The sequence below is a fragment of the Antrostomus carolinensis genome, unplaced genomic scaffold, assembly GCF_000700745.2.
Source record: "Antrostomus carolinensis isolate BGI_N321 unplaced genomic scaffold, ASM70074v2 scaffold5566, whole genome shotgun sequence".
NCBI classification, from domain to species: domain Eukaryota; kingdom Metazoa; phylum Chordata; class Aves; order Caprimulgiformes; family Caprimulgidae; genus Antrostomus; species Antrostomus carolinensis.
In genome coordinates, this window is record NW_010322388.1 from 1 (window position 1) to 14,069 (window position 14,069).

A 14,069-nucleotide genomic window follows, 5' to 3' on the forward strand; every position below is an offset into this window, starting at 1 on the left:
CTCACTCACCCTCTTTCAAGCCATTCAAACCTGTTACAGTTCAGCACAGGAGAATGGGTGTAAGATAAGGACTTTTTTTTTTTTTAACCCTGTTAGTCTTTAATAAAACTACTAAATGAAAGAATTATATCTACTCAATGAGGGAAATAGAGGATTTTGAAGCCTACATATCTGAAAATGTGTTAAAATTAAAAGTTCAAAAGAATTCTAAGAATTCAGAAGTTCTTGGGACATGGTTAGGTGATGGGTTTTTATATATTACTATGCACAACATGTCAATTTAAAATTCACATTTTTCTATAAAAAGTTCTGTTGAGCCTTATATATACATACAAGTAGACCTGTCTCTGTGTGTATAGGTGTTTGTGTTTAGCCTGAAGGGACTTCTTACTGTATTTGTTGCATGTCTGGAATAACTCCTAAGAATCTGTGACTACAGATCACTTACATTGGAAACCAGTTTAAGACTTAAGAACATTACACATGTTTGCTGTTTCATGATACTTAACAATCTTTAAAATCAACTTTCTAAATTAATTTGCGTTGGTTTGTTTTTGTTTTTTGTTTTTTTTTTAATTTGAATAACTTTAATTGTTTCTTGGCAGTAAGAATACCTATATGAAAAAATGACATTTTTTTTTTAAATGGGCATTTTTAAAGCTTTTTCTTGTTTGCTTGCTTTTTGCTTTTGTTTTTTGAAGGTAGGTGTGTTTCTGGCTTTCAGCTGTATGTTTTGATAAAATGCTGTTCATTTCTAAAGCCTGCTTATATACTGTCTGAAATGGTTGGCAGTGGTTGCTAAGAGACATACTATTAAATATATCCACAAGTGTCTGTGTTATGTAGGTTGCTATTTTGGAAAAATTATTTCCCTTTTCTATGAATGTTTAGTGTCAGAATAATCAATATGGAAGTCTTGCAACTTACCCATAGTAATAAGATTTTACTATTGAAACCTGGTAACAAATTGGAAGTATCAAAATAATTGTCTTATTGTGTTTTGGTTTTGGTGTGGGTTTTTGTTTTTGATTGTTTGGTTTGTTGGGGGTTTTTTTGGTTTTGTTTTGTTTGGGCTTTTTTTAATGAGGGACTGAGTCTTAGTTCAGCAATGTTTCCACACAGGATCTGTATAAGAGAACTGGAAATATAAATATTTTGCTCCTAAAAGCAATCCAATAAGAAAATTAAAAACATAAGTGTTTCCAGCTGTTTGCTATCTTTGGGTGAAATTTGCTATTTGGGGAAGGATGAGGTGACTATTTGTTTATTTAACTGTAGAACTAATTGAACAAAGCAATGTGTTTATAACCTCTGGAGGGCAGCTGACAAACCTCATTTCCTTATGAAATTCCCACCACAGATTATTATTGCAAGGAAAAGATAGTGGGATCTCATTACAAGCTACAGAAACATCCAAAACAGTGAAGATGAATACATACATCAGTCCTAAAACTGGATGTTAGAAAGCAAAATCCCAGGCAGCTTCAGCTTAACAACTTTTAACCATCCTTTTCTATCTTTTTTTCTTTTTCATCTCCTCAGAGTTCTGTAGCAGTTTAACAGAGATCAGGTAGTCTACATACACTGACATATCTACTTATTAATAGGTATTTAATTTGTCTCTTTGTAAATCCAAGATAATTTTGTTTTCTACCATTCCTCTAATAATTTTCTGACAGCATCTTATCAATTTGTAAGACCTTTTTGTTAAACTGTCTTCTCTTCTCGTGCAAGGCAGGGAATGGTTAATGGTTGCTTTCTTTTTCATGCAAGAGAGATACTGATTGCTTTTGATTACTGCCTTAAAATTCCCTATTTTCTGTGCATTTGTGGGGAAGTTTGGGTTTTTCTTGGTTTTGTTCAGTTAATTGGTTTGTTTTGTTTTTAAATAAAATTTACCTTCTAACTTATTCCGAATGTCTGCCAGAATAGCTAATGTTGTGCTGTCAAAAAAGATGAAGATGAAGGGGTAGGGGGAAGCTCATACTTTTGTGCCAGAGAATTCAAGGAGAATAGAAAAATGATCTGCAGGTGATATTCCTTCTGCTTATTTCATGCCTGAATTCTTAGAGGCAACTTCACGTGTCAGTGTTTTGGGATATATTTTGTACAATACAAGACGCTGGATGGTGTTCTCTTTTGACTGAGTACCACATAATCATTTTGCTCCTTTAAAATCTTATTTAAGAGTTACTTAGTAAAGGTGGGTTCTCTGTTGTTGTTTGTTGGTTTGTTTCTTTTCAAACTGGATATTGAAGTTACCATTTTGTTCAGGATTAATTCCACCTGATGCTTTGATTTGTGTCAATTGGTGGAGATCCTGTAACAGCAGATCCAGTGCTGGCGTAGACTTTGCTGTTGAGTCTTTCCACAGTGTGAAGGCCATGGAATCACTGTGAAGGCTTAAGAGCTCATAATATAAATTACAAGCAATTAGAAAAATGTGACCTTAACATGATGTTGTGGGAACAAAATATTAGAGCAGATGAGGATCTTTTAGTTCTGCAGAGTGAAGGAGTGGTAGATGGTAAGAGCAAACTGTCTTGTTTTGTAGTTAGGGCAGCATGTCAGAATTTATTTATTTTGGGGGAGAAGGGCAGCAGCAGTTTGGAGCCAGTTAGTCAGAACTTTATTACTTGTTTGAAGATTTCCAAAGTTTTGTTATGTCAGAAGTGGAAATTAATAAGTTGAGTTTTGTGATGTTGTACTGGGGTTACAACAGGGTTTTTTTTAATACTGTCTTTCTACACCTTGAGTAACATAGATATCCCATTCTTACATGCATATGCTTTCATGAATTTAACTTGTATACAGAAGTCCATGTGTCATACTTGTCAAATGCCTACTGTTTCAGTTCTCTTTTTCCTTTAAACACAGCTGTTGGAGCTATTTGACAGTGAAGACCCTCGAGAACGAGACTACCTAAAAACAGTCTTGCACAGAATTTATGGCAAGTTTCTGGGTCTTAGAGCATTTATCCGAAAACAGATTAATAATATTTTTCTACGGTAAGTTGTGAGTGAAGGTACTTTATGCTTCTGAACATTTTAGGAAATTGATAGATTACTTATATTTAATTTTTCTTTTTTTTTAGATTTGTTTATGAAACTGAACACTTCAATGGCGTAGCTGAACTGTTGGAAATTTTAGGAAGGTAAGTGAGTCTTTATTTATTATCTATCTCAAACTTCCCTTCTGGACACGTCAGAATAGTCTCGGATTCGGAAAAAGTATTGCTATAAGCCCTGATTCTGAAAACAGCTGTGTGCACATGCTCATCTTTAAGCCCATGTGCCAATCTCTGTCACATCTTTGCCAAGAGTATATAACTGGATGCAAGTTACAGCCAAAGGTGTTGGATTGATTTTGCGTGTGTGTTAAATTTTGTGCACTTCATCCTTACATGCTGCAGAATTTTGTAATTTTTTTTTTGAGCATGCTAACCATGTGAATATTTTGAGTAAATCTAATTCTGCTAAGTCAATTACTCAAGAACACCTTGCTTACATGAGTTTGCAGACCACATAGACAAGGTCTTATCTGTTTGGCAACAGGTTTGTGCAGCTGTTTATGTGTTTATTCCTAAGCTGGAGCTGAATTGCTACCTAGATAAGTTCTGCGCTGCTCATATAAAGCAGGACAAAAGTCAGCACCTGTTTACAAATGCCATGAGCCTGCTATTTGTAAACAGGTGCTGACTGATAAATTATTTTAATCTAGAAAGTGCTTGTTCAGACCTCAAGAATGTTTTCTGTGATGATAACACTAACAAATATTTCTCTTCTAATTTCTAGTATTATCAATGGTTTTGCTTTACCTCTTAAGGCAGAGCATAAACAGTTTCTGGTGAAGGTGCTGATTCCTTTACATACTGTCAGGAGTTTATCACTCTTCCATGCACAGGTAGAAATTATAAAAATATTTTCTGCTCAGTTAGAATGATACTTTTTTTTTTTTTCTAAAGTTGCTTTGGAAATTTAATTGCTTAGCACATTAGTTTTGAAATATGGAAAAAAATGCAATAGGTTGTTTGGGGTTTTTTAAAATTCTTTTAATGTACTTTGTATGATAAATGTCTTCTGTTCTGATTAGGTAATTAAAATTGTAACATACATCTGTAATATTTTGTGGAGTTTTTTTAGTAGCTAAACTCTCTCTTTAGGTTTTCTTCTCTGCCCTTTTCTCATTCTCAGAAGTTTGCCTTTCCCATTCCCTCTTGCAAGAGGATGTTTGAGTTTCCTTAGCCTTGTGCCGTCAGGGCTCTTCCTCACCCTGGCAACTTTCTGAGTACTAATAGCCACATTTTTGCATAATATTTAACATTGTCCCTCACAGATTTCTTAATACCACATTTATACTCTCATATATCCTTTTATACATTCAGCTTTCATGATGGAATTTTTCCTCTGATAAGTGATACCTGTTGCGTTTCTCTCTGATTTTCAGGTGGCGCAGTCTTTCTTATGCTGATAAAGCTGTGCTTTCTGAATAGGTTATTCAGCTTTTGGCTGTGTCAGCTTATCTTGTGGGAGTTGTCATGATTTTGCTGATGTATAAAATGTGTAAAAAGACTCATTTTCAGACAGTAACAGAAGCTTCGAAACATTGGTTGTATGACTGTATTTAGAATTCCAAGTTACTCTGATTTTTATTGTATATGCTGGTTTGCCACCTTTAATTTTTTTTGTAATGTGTTCTGTTGTTTCAAAATTATTCCTTTGTGATTTCTTTATAGAAATGTTCTAACTTCGTTTTCTTAAATCTTTGCCTCTTCACAGCTGGCATATTGCATAGTACAGTTTCTGGAGAAAGACCCCTCACTCACAGAACCAGTAAGTATTTATTTTATACTTTTTTTTTTTTTTTTTTTTTTTTTTTTTTTACATTGTAAACAGATTGGCCTGTTGAAAGAAAAGCAAAAAATACAACTTTTTTTTTTCCCTTCCAATTTAGGTCATTAGAGGTTTAATGAAATTCTGGCCAAAAACCTGCAGTCAGAAAGAGGTAAGTGATACGCTCATGTTAACAAAACGTAAGAGTTATTTTGTTCAGCAGTGTAAGTCAAGGAATCTTTAGATATTTCCAGGTAGGTGGCAGATGTTGTGGTCTATCTTGCTATTAATTCTTCCAGGTGATTTTCCATACTTGAATTCTGTTTTTTTTGGATGTTTTTGACTATTAAGAGAAAAGTTTGATAACCATGGTTTTTATTCACAAAGTAAACACTGGTTCTTCTGCAGAGAATTTATTTTTTTTTTTTAAGAAAGGAGAGAATAAATGTAGTTGAGGATAGACTGTAAAATTGTTACATTTGGAATTGTTTGTGTGTGAGAATAGTATTTTTCTAAGGAGGATGAAAGATATTTTGTTGTCTGGCATTTACCTAGTAAACATGTAAAAGCTGCAGTTAGACCTTTGCAATTTTATTTCAAATTCTTGATGCAAATTTGAGTTTCCCTCATAAGATTTTATGACACAGCAAAACCGTTATTTTGAATATTGCTTCCAAAAATAGAGGTAAAGTTAAGACTCACCTTAGTTAACAAAGTTGTAGCCTTGGCCAAATTCTTTGCCTGTATGAGGCTGGATTTTCGGCATGTATGTATACTGGTGCAATTCTGAATTTTGTTGTACAGGGCTACTTTAAATACAGCATTTGCACACGCTCATCCTCCTTTTAAGAGACTGAACGCAGAAGCTGCTAAAGGTAGAACTGATAACATTTTTTGAGAGAGAGTCTTGTTGAGCTACTGAGGCTTCCATTTCTCCCTAAAGTGGCAGAATTTGAGGGTTACCAGTATTTTGCTGATCAAGATGATTCAGAGGTTTTATGTTCAGTGCTTCCTTCCTTGTCTTTAGGTCATGTTCCTAGGAGAGCTGGAGGAAATCTTGGATGTAATCGAACCGTCGCAATTTGTCAAAATCCAGGAACCCTTGTTTAAACAAATTGCCAAGTGTGTCTCTAGCCCTCATTTTCAGGTCAGTAGTAGAGGTTATTGTTTGTGTAGGAATGTATAGTCTCAGTTTCAAACATAACACCCACCCAAATGTAAATAATATTTTATGTTACATGGTTTTAAATACTTCTGGATTTCTATGTAAGAGTGTATGTTGCAGTGGAAGTTTAGTTCTGAGCTCCATGAATAACTTGATAGATATATCTGGGGTTACAGCACAGAACTTGCCATTCTGAGACATATAAGGCCTTAAACTTCCAAGAAGACTTTGAACCCTTATGACTGTGGGTGACAGGTACTCACTGTGTGGTGTTTGGACTGATAGACCACGTAGGATATATTTGCTCTGTTTTTTAGCATTGCATTGTGCAGTATTCTTGTTTTCCTGCTTAGTTCCTTCTGTAAGGAGAGGTCTGGTTAGAGGTGATAGAACCCCCATAGCTTGTTTTCTTCACATTGCATAATGGGAAGAAGGGGAATGAATAGGATTTAAATTGCATCATATGTGAAGAGGAGATCGGATTCGTGGCCTGTAGTGTCTGCATATTAAGCTAGATGACCTGTCTTGGCCCAAAGGCAGATGTGACTGGTTTTGGCTCTTCCTTGGACTACATTGGTTTTTTTGCATAATTTATGTCAGTGTTTTCACTCCTACCCACCCCCATCTCCTCCCCAAGGTGGATATGATCACTGATACCTTCCCCACAGTTAAGATCTTTCCTCCCCTTATTCAGCCCAGCTACTGGGCCTTTCCCCATCTCCTTCCTCCGGTGTCCCAGCACTGCTCTCTTCCTTCCAACTGCAGTGACAGGATTGAGGGAGAGGGGCCATGGGAAGTCTGTCTCTGCTCTCCCTTCCCCTCCACAGCTGCAGCATTAATGCAGTGTCTGCACCTGATCTTCAGTGAGTAACAACATATTGCTCAGGGGAAAGAGAGAGTGGATGCTGTGGGATCTGAATTATAGGATAAAAACTTAATTCCATTAATGCATGTTATGCTGCTGATTAAAGTAGAGTTTTAATTCCAAAGTTAATGATTCTGGTTAATTCATCCTTGTGAAATTTCTCTGTGATTTGTTTTTCCTTCAGAAAATTAGAAAATTATAAGTATCTGAATTCCTGTTAATATTTTATTCCTTTGACTCAAAAGGTGGCTGAAAGAGCGCTCTATTATTGGAATAACGAATACATCATGAGTTTGATAGAGGAGAATTCAAATGTTATACTTCCCATCATGTTTTCCAGCCTTTATAGGATTTCTAAAGAACACTGGAATCCGTAAGTTTTTTGCCATTACTCTTTATCTTACCATTTGACATATTACTGATAAACTTAGGGAATGTCCGCTGGAGAATATCTGAATGGGAGAGATCCAGATGCAAAGCTGGCATGAGCAGTTGCAACTCTGTTAATGCCAATATAAAATTAGCCTGTACTTGAGCTTGTCTCAAAGTGTTTTTAATTATCTGGTATATGTACAAAAATCAGTACCTTATGGGATAAAAATAGACCTTCTCACAATTTGGAGACAATAAATTAGATGTTACATTGTTATTCAAGAAAAAGTGTTGCTCATCAGGCATTTCTCTTACACAGTTTTTTATAAACTGGTTAACATCTTAAGGCTGATTGTAAATGGTCTAGAAGAATACTGCTTGGCATTAATAAAGCTTTGTGGCTGTAGCATGGAAGATACTTATAACTCTGGTAGACCTCTGGTACTGGCATTTTTCTGAACATCTATGAAATATGTAGACATTAGCATATTCTTAGGTTGGGTTGTTTTATCGAAATTTATTTAAATACAGCTGTTTTCTTATTAGGCATGGTAATAGAGTAATTGCTTCATATTGATATTCCATTAATTTGGAATTATTATTTTTAAACTGAATGACCTAATAGAAAGTGTTTTAGTGGCAAATACTGTTACAGTTACCTGCCATGTATTCTGCATTTCAGTTGAAAAGTTTATCTAAGTCAAGGTGGTTACCATTTAGTAAAGCAAGTATTTTTGATGATCTGTGCTATGTTCAGGTCCCAGTTGCTTTAAGACCTTACTGTAATGTATTTGTAAAATATTTCATCTTTTAAAACATTAGTCTTTTTGTTCTGTATCTAGCCAAACCTCAAGGTTATGTGCTTTCATGACCAATCTAATGTTACTGGAAGGCTTCTGTAACTAATGCTTGTCACAAAAAGACACTTTCCATGGCACAGTAGTGCATTACCAGTATCTAACCTGCCCGTGCTCCTGCCCAGACTTTGTACCATGCACTGGGATGCCTCTGGTAATGAGAGCATTGTGGTATCCCAGTTCTCAGAGTTTTCATACCCACAGGAATGTTGTACCTTTGACACACAAGCCAAGTTAAGGCACATGTAAAATAAAGAAGGTATTTAAAGAATTTTTGTATTTATAAGAATATTTTTTAAATGCAGGCAACAAAACCAAAAATTTATTGAAAGAGATGAACGATAGATGAGTGGAGGAGCATGGGAAATGGCACGTAGTTTGTCTGCTGGCACCTCTGATGTTGATTCACTGCCTCCTGGCTAAAGAGCTGTTTCCTAAGCAGACCTGTGTCTGAATATGACAACCATAGTAGTGAATCAGGGATCTCTTCATTGAGAATCTATTTCAAGTAATTTGAAATTATTTTTACATTTGTTTCTTTCCCTTCTCCCTTTTCAGTTGCTTTCTTGTTTCTTTATCTTCAACTCTGCCAGAAAGGAATTTTGACCTCTAGATAACCAGACTATTGGCAGACCCATCTTACTTTGAAAATTCTAGTGTATTTTAAGTTAGTTATCCAGTCAGGTGTTATAAAAGAGGAAACTGATTCTACCTTTTTTGAACCTTTGTGGGACAGAATGCCTTTGAAGCCTTTTTGAAATTATTACTATTATATACCATTTCTTCCTGTGTGAGCAAATCATGCCTGTCATGTTTTAGATTTAACATGAATTCAAATAAGCAGTGGTGTATTGGCTTTTGGGTAAGGTCAGGAACAGCAGTAAGCAAAGTAGGCAGAGGATAGAGAGAGAGATATGTGTATGGATACTATATATATATATGTATATTTTAAAATATATATATATATACACATACACAGTTTTTGACAATTAGTGCAGTACTCATCTGAAGGATTTGTGGGGTTTTTAGGAGTTTTTTGCTGTACAAATTGAAAATGAATATGAAATGTAGGAGTACAAGGAAATAACTCCTGAAATACAGCTTTGTATTTTGCATAGGTGCACTGAATATTCAACTTCATAGAAAAATCATAAGGAAATATGAATCATTCCCATTTCATATTTATATTCTATTCCTTCTGCTAGCATCGATGATTTGAATCCCTGGAGTTGCATTTGGCATTGCTCCACAGCATGAGGGGAGAGTCTGTAGTTATATGTAATAGCTTTCTGTTGTTACCTTTTCCCCTAGAGTTTTAGTGTGCTCCATTTATGTAGTCAGTAGAGACATGAAAGCTGATTTTCACGTTTAAATATGTTAATGAAAAGTAGTTGCACTGAAATCAAAGAATTTACATTATCATACTTGCAGGAGCAGAATTGGTCACAGAAATGCTGGTAAGAGAAGACACTTTTATTTCATGTTTGATTTCACCTGAAACTAATAGACTCCTTTCTTTTTTCTTTTTTAATATTTCACAGGGCTATTGTGGCTTTAGTCTACAATGTATTGAAGGCATTTATGGAAATGAACAGCACCATGTTTGATGAGCTGACAGCCACTTACAAGTCAGATCGTCAGCGGTAACTTTTTAAAGCTTTTTTTGTCAGCTGTGCATAAGGCCTGCTATTTAGTTTTTCCCCTTACACTCAGATGCAGTTGCATAATCTCACACATAATAGACACAATGCCTCATTTTCCCCCTGCTCTCTAGCCTTCTCTTTGCAAAATGTAAGATAATATCATGTACAGGTTGTTCTTGACCCCTTATGAAATACAGTACCCATTGCATTGCTTGGGAATCCGCATTCATCGTGGAATTCCTTTTGAATCCTAATTCCAGAAGACTTAAATATGTCAAGATCTTCAATAATAAAAGAAAAACAAGGGTTTAAAGATAGCACTTAGCTTCAAGACTTCAAAAAAGTCTCACTGAGGTTTGGAAAGAGACATGAGGGAAAACCCTAAGATTTAATTTTCCAAACTACTATTTCTAGGCTAGATGTGGTCTTAAAGCAGAGACATCTTTCAACCCCTTATAATTTCTTACTCAGAGGTCTTGTTATATCTGAGTCTTTTATCATGCAGGCTGCATTAGATACACCACTCTCATGATCATTAGTTCCATCCTAGTAAAATGGTTTTTGTCTTTTCTCCTATTTTCCTTAATCTTTTTTTTCAATTATAGTGCAGCATTTTTTTGCAAAATTTTCAGTTTACCCAAAGTGTCAGGTGAAAAAAATGAGGAAACTTCAGGAACTGTGAACAGTTTACAGCTTCATTTGAGTCATACCTTTTCTGTGACTCAGGGTTCCCCCAAGCAAAGCAATGGGCATTGCGTGTCATGAGACCTTGTTAGGTTAGTGCAGTCTCTGAAGTCTCTTGGAGGCCCTATTTTTTGAACTGTGTGACTGGAGTCACACTGTCCTTTTGTTCTGTTTCATACACAAAACTTTTATACACAGAAAATCTACACTTAACAAGTTAGTTCACTAATACAGTATTTTACTTTAAGAAACTTGGATATATATATTTGAGCTAAGATGTCAGATCAATTTTAGACAGGTGTTGATAGATAAGGCTCGATCTGCTAGTGCAGTTTAGACAACACTGCACGATTTTCTTGCAGAAAAGGCAGAGGATCTTAGGACTGGTCATCTAATCCAGCCATTTACTGAGGGACCTCAGTGGCTTAAATCAATTTGTGATTGCACTTTGGCCCCCAAGATGAAGAACTCTGCTCTTAACAGGACCACACACTGTAGTAGTATGTCCTGTGTCTGGATAACGGGTGAGGTTTATTGACTGAACTGCACAAAGAATGTTTCTTGTACTTCCTGATGTTGTATCTCCTACCAAGGGAGGTGATAACCGTTTCACCATTTTTATTTACTACTTATAATTTTAAAACATGGAAAGACCTGCATGTGTAAACTGGGTTATTTACCTTAGTGTTTACAGAAAAACTTTGGCATCTTAATAGAATCCCATTTCAAAAGGGTAGCTTTGATACTTAAAGCTTGAGGAGAAATATGTTCAATGTTAATGACTATGATGGGTCAAATATGCGATCTGGCTGAGGTGATCATCCTCTAACAGTCTTTTAGGTAAGCAGGCATATATTTCGTAATGATTAGAAGATAAATATTGGTAAGTAGCCTGAAAATGTCAGGCTATTTCTTATGTTTAATTTTAAATACTTTCTAGTGACAGTGGGCTCTCTTTTTTTTTTTTCCAATTGTTATTTAGGAGTTTATCTGAAAGTTGTTTGTATTTTTTATATGTTTTAAAAAAATAAACATGTTTTAAAATATGTTTTAAATATTTTAATAAAAAATGTTTAAAATACTCTTGGGAAATTAACATTTCAAATAAATGAGCAAGATGTTGGCATTTTGACTGAAACAAATGTGTAGGAATGTTTCTAATCAGCTGAAATATTTTTTCAGTAATTCTCTAATGTGACTGACAGAGAATCTGTATCTCTGTTAATTGTTAGATTCCCATTTCATCTAAATCTACCAGGTGATTTAATAGAAATTGAAAACATTTTGTACCTTGTAGTATCAAGGAGATTTATTCAAAGTAAGCTATGGCAGAGACAGGAAATCTAGAAAGTAAATAATGCAGGTAAAACAAATGTTAAGTTAGCTATTTAATTTTATCAAATCAGCCATTGAAGTCTGTTGTTAAAGCAAATGCTACATAGATCTTCTTGTAGGGATTTGGTAAGGAAAAAAATAAATCACTGAACAAGAGACACATCTTGTAATTTGAACTTTCTGTTGGCTGGTGCCTAAGCTATATGAAAGCCACCAGTCAATGTAACAAAGAATGGTGATTCTAAAAGGGCAAGGGAATGCTTGTTCTTAAAAGTGGCTGTTATTTCTAAGATTAAAAAATAAAATACCTTGCTTCAACAAACTTGAAAATAATTAAATGTAAGTTAGTCCTGAAATGTTAATTTTTATAATAATGATATATTTGTTCCATAATAAAAGTCCACTGCATTCTTGTCTTCTGTATTACAAGCTAGTGTCTATGAACACTGTCACTTTGTTCAGCTTGTGTTTTATGTTCTTTTCCTGCTGCTTTGTTCAGTGACATTTATGTAGGTAATGAAAAAAAAAAAAAAAAAGGAAAAATATTTACAAAAATTAAATATATGTTAGGAAAATTGCAGTGGTGTTCAGTGTAATTAAGAGATGCTAATTAATATCAACTATATATTTTTAAACATAAATATTCTACAGTCTTCTTTCCTGCTAACTCTTTGTTTTATTTCATCTGTCAGTGAGAAGAAGAAAGAGAAAGAGCGTGAAGAACTGTGGAAAAAACTGGAGGATTTGGAATTAAAGAGAGGTCTTAGACGTGATGGAATAATTCCAACTTAACAAAAAAACAAAACAACATTATTAACCTGTGGAGTCACACATTTATGTAGTAGAAGATGGAGCAACAGTTTTCTGTATTGTGCAACTTTACAGTAGATTTCACATTTGTTTCATTATTACAACAGCACTGTATATACCTGTCTCTAAGTAAAGGAAAAAAATAAGGACTTTAATCCAAAGTTTGGACAGCAGATGGACTTCTCAGAACTTTGCAAACATAATCATTGTTTTAACCCTCCTTTAAAACCAGTCTTCAAAGATCTGTTGATGAAAATTGCGATGTCAAATTCCATTGTCAGGACCTGTTCCTTATTTATCGTTAGCAGAGAGTATAATACAACTTTCAAATGTGAACAATCTTAAAATTTAGCTTGTCTTTCTGCTAAACTGTTAAGTGTATTTATAGTAAAAGAGAAAAAAGACTGTCATTTCCTTATGAGTTTGTGTAACATCCTCCTTCTCTGGATAACTTTACTGTAATTTGACTTTTTTTCCTTTTGCACATCTTCATAAGTTGAATGTCCATTCAGATCAGGGCTGTGAAAAAACATAGGTCCTGAATAAAAGTTTTGTTTACTGGTGTGAGCATTTTTTTAGTACCAGGCCGTCTCTGGTGCTTCCTTAATTTGAACATTAGGAGTTAAAAAACAAGTAGGTGATAAACATAGTAGGAAAGGGAGCTTTGGATTTGTGCACCTGTTTATTGCAAATCCAAATTTGTGTCCACAATCCTTCGAAAATGGGCAGTGGTAACACCCTGGACTTCAGTACCTAACCAGTATTAGTGATATGGCATTGGACACACATACTGGAGTTGGTTTAGAAATACTAATTGCTAAATTATTACAGTATGTTTTATTGGACCATTTCGAAAGAATAAAGACAAACGCTAAACAGTGCAAGCATGAAATTGATCTCCAGTGGTCTTGGATCTAATTGGAAACTGAGTTGAGATAGTTTGGACTGTTTGGAGTTGTTGCCTTACTTTTTAATATGTATTTATAAAGTGTTCCAGCAAAAGAGGATGTAGCCTCTAAGAAACATACTATAGTGTTTTTGTGGTTCTAGTACTATTACTCATCACAATACCAGCCCTATGGTCTTAGCTGGAAAGGATTCTGGATAATATACTTCTGCATTCTCATCTGGATGCTCATTCCTAACTACTGTATTTGTTACCAAAAGTGGTTCTACAAATGCTACTGAAAAAAATTCTGGAAATCCTAATGTTCTGAGTATTAATAATAAAGTTTAAAATGCTTTTATATCAAAGGTGCATTGTGACCAAATTGTTTAAAACAAACAAAAAAAATATACAAAAACAAAGAAGAGGGCTGTATTATAAGTATACATTATTGGCTATCTGCTTTGTATTTGAAAGTGGAATCTTACATCTTTGGTAGGTAAAATGCTGATAAGACTTATGTACAGTATATATTTAGCTAATGCAGTTGCATTATTATATACCGAAAGGTATGTGTTTCAGGATTTTTCTCCAGGATGCATTTGAACTGTTACAGACAT

At 34.7% G+C, this 14,069-nt stretch overlaps 1 protein-coding gene across 1 annotated transcript; it reads left to right on the forward strand.

Annotated features, from left to right (window-relative positions):
* Window positions 1-2,877: 2,877 nt before the first annotated feature.
* Window positions 2,878-13,817, forward strand: PPP2R5E (protein phosphatase 2 regulatory subunit B'epsilon; the record flags this gene model as incomplete). The annotated part of the gene is made up of 9 exons (XM_010170210.1): window positions 2,878-3,008; window positions 3,095-3,154; window positions 3,795-3,903; window positions 4,779-4,832; window positions 4,954-5,004; window positions 5,860-5,979; window positions 7,108-7,235; window positions 9,633-9,734; window positions 12,446-13,817. Coding segments are annotated over 9 exons (855 nt in total), but the record flags the coding sequence as incomplete, so codon positions are not given.
* Between the last annotated feature and the right edge of the window lie 252 nt (window positions 13,818-14,069).